Raw genomic sequence first — 2,901 nt, 5'->3', positions numbered from 1 at the left:
TCCACAGCTGGACACAGCACTCCAGGTGGGGTCTCACGAGAGCAGAGTAGGACGATCCCATCCCTTGCCCTGCTGGCCACACTGTTTGTGCTTGGTCCCTTCCTAGACATGTTCTAGCACGGTTATGTTGCTTAAGAATGTAGCAGAGGTGGAGTCATCGTGTTCCTGCTTGACCTGGTTCTGTCACCAAGGCCCCTGAGCACAAATGCAAAAGTCTGTTGTGTTCCAGGGGCCAGTTTAAGGAATAACTGTGGATGGGGATGGGCTGTGTGGTCTGGAGGTGAACTGTAGACAGTCCTCTAGGATGTCTGAAAAATCCTGTCCTACAGTTTATCAGTGTGGGCCCTCTACAGTATTAACCAAAACCCTTCTTAAAATGGGATTTTGGGCTCTCTGCATACAGCTTTATCATTAGTACAGACCTTGTGAATCCACAAGCGGTTAACACAAGCGGCGTATGTTCTTCAGGAATGTGACTTGGTGCAGGTCTCCCCTGTTTACACCCTCTGCACACTTCTGTGGGCAAGGCCTCTGATGAGAGAAGTCCAGGGGAGGGCAGGCTAAAGAAGCGGGGTAACGGCTAGTCATAGGCTGGAGGATGTTGAATTTGCTTTTGGTAGTTGTTCAAGAGTACAGTGAAGCGAGGCCTGAGGAGTTCTTCCTGGAGAGGGTGGGGAGGCACTGGAACAGGTTGCCCAGAGAAGCTGTGGATGCCCCATCCCTGGAAGTGTTCAAGGCCAGGCTGGATGAGGCTTGGAGCAACCTGGTCTAGTGGAAGGTGTCCCTGCCCATGGCAGGGGGGTTGGAACTGGATGGTCTTTAAGGTCCCTTCCAACCCCAAACCATTCTGTGATTCTATGACTGCAGTGGGAATCCAATAGATTGGCTCAGAAATGAGCCTTTCTCTAATTTGAGTAGGTTTAAAACCTTTTAGAGGCTCTCTTTCTCATTTGATTTGGGTCAGGAGCTATGAGATGGACAACCTGGTGTTTTGGTTTGTTTTCTTTGTTTCGTTGGGCAGTCCCTTTCATACCTTAGCTTTTTAGGCTTTTGTAGCTCAAAGCCTGTAGGCTTCTGGTTTTTAAGTCACAGGAATGGTACTTTCCCTGTTCCTTTGCTGTAGGTCAGTAAGGAATTCTGATGTTAAGTTTGTGGTTTGCTTGCTTCTGTGCGCGTGGAAGTGAAATTATGGCATACGTGATTGTGTTAGAGGATTATTTTTCTTCATTAGATTTCACAAAAACATTATGATATATTAAAAAATGTAGGAGTTAGAATTATTTGCTGGAGGTGGAAAACTAATGGGAACTACTTTGTCTCAAGGTTTCTATTGGAACCACAATGCAAAGGGATGCGTAGCTGTGGGCGCAGAACTGCCTGCAGTCCTCTAGTCCTTGCCCGTGGGCTGGTTATGCGCAGTTCCCGCTGGGAAGCGATCCTGACTCGGGGGCTGCGGTCCCCGTGCTGGCCTGCTCCAGCCGGCCCAGCTTCCCAGCTCGTGCCCGCTGGACCGGAAGTGGGAAGCTGACTCTGTGCAGCTTCACCGCTGCCCGTGGTGGTACAGGACAGCTGAACTGGGTTCAGCAGCAGTGGGGTTACCTCGTTTTTCCCAGTGTTACAGTGCATCCCTGTATGGCATCAGGTTTTCCTCACTTGGTTCTGCGGAGAGTCCTGCCAGGAGATGCCTGGCCTCAGCGCTAGGACGATGGGCAGGCTCAGACGCGCACTGCTGCCTGCCCGAATGACGACTTCTGGCCCCAAAAAATGTGAGGCACAAAACAGCCACTCCTGATTGGCTTGGATGAGCATCTTCTAGGACAGCACATTGGTGAAATGCCCTGGTGCTGAAACACACGGGTCTCACTCTGAGTATTCTTGCTATGGGATCAGGAAGGAGGATTTGGGATTTACTTCCTTCCTGCTGTGGAGTAGATGTAACTTATGTTCTCCACGCTGACTAAATTATTTGTATCGGTTTTTAAAGCCATTTTATTTGTGGCAGCTTTGTATTTTTTTGGTGGCGTTTCCTTTTTCCTCCAGGTATGAGAACTTCCAGAGACGTCTGACACAGAACCCTCTCTTCTGGAAAACATAAGCCCTAGTGGTGTCATTTGAAGTGCTTGCCCAGCAGCGTGACCTGGAGGATGCAGCGAGTAACTCCACCGAGGAATCTTTTAGGGAAACGTAACAAACGATTAGTCTGAACAGACAAACTCGTAACTTTTGTATTACTCATGAAAACTATTTAAAATTAAAATCAGCAAAAAGGACTTGCCTATGTGTTGGTTTTTCTTCCCAGTGGGGGTAGTTGGCCGCAAGAACTAGGCGTTGCCCGTGCGGGTGTTCTGAAACCCCATCTGAAGCGGAAGAACGTCCAAGATGGAAAACAGCAGCACTGTTCCACGCTTGGGTGGTGATTTGGGGTGTTTGGTTGTAAACAAAATACATGCAGTGTTTTCTTTCTTTACCTCATGCTCAAGGGTGGCCTCTTCTCCTGGAATTTTTTTTCCTCATATCTAATCTAAATTTACCTGCTCCAGGGGGTCTCCTCCTTTTCTGCAGGGAATTCTCAGCCTGAAAACCAGAACTGTAGTGGAAGGTGGTCACTGAGCTGATTTCTAAGTAAAAGTTGTTCTGGAAAGACACAAGTCATCCAGGTACCTCTGCTCTGCTGCTGCTTTTCCCCTGCAGAGAGGCACTCGGTGTTCACCGGTCGAAGGGAACAGCAACTTCTGAACTTGACTGTACTCTGTTATGGAGAGGGTGTTCAAGGCCAGGCTGGATTCCATGACTCTTCACAGCAGCGAGTATCAGGCTGTGGTTTGGATTTGTGCTGAGAAAAATGTCAGTAACACTCATGTTTTAGCTGCTGCCATGCAATCACAGAATCATGGAACGGTT

The 2,901-nt window shown here is 48.6% G+C and overlaps 1 protein-coding gene across 1 annotated transcript in view; it reads left to right on the top strand.

The window, feature by feature from the left end:
* LOC104510541 (chromosome unknown open reading frame, human C11orf73) overlaps positions 1–2,272 on the top strand; it is a gene marked incomplete at its 5' end in the record, with an annotated part of 10,660 nt that extends 8,388 nt beyond the window's left edge. The window contains one exon of the mRNA XM_010152822.1: positions 2,041–2,272. Coding sequence (XP_010151124.1) covers positions 2,041–2,095 — 55 coding nt within the window. The remainder of the gene's footprint in view (positions 1–2,040) is intronic.
* Positions 2,273–2,901: the final 629 nt, after the last annotated feature.

This window comes from Eurypyga helias, unplaced genomic scaffold, assembly GCF_000690775.1.
Source record: "Eurypyga helias isolate BGI_N326 unplaced genomic scaffold, ASM69077v1 scaffold22345, whole genome shotgun sequence".
In the NCBI taxonomy this organism is placed as follows: Eukaryota; Metazoa; Chordata; class Aves; order Eurypygiformes; family Eurypygidae; genus Eurypyga; species Eurypyga helias.
The sequence above is the reverse complement of the archived record's forward strand: the minus strand, read 5'-3'. Positions and strand labels throughout refer to the sequence as shown.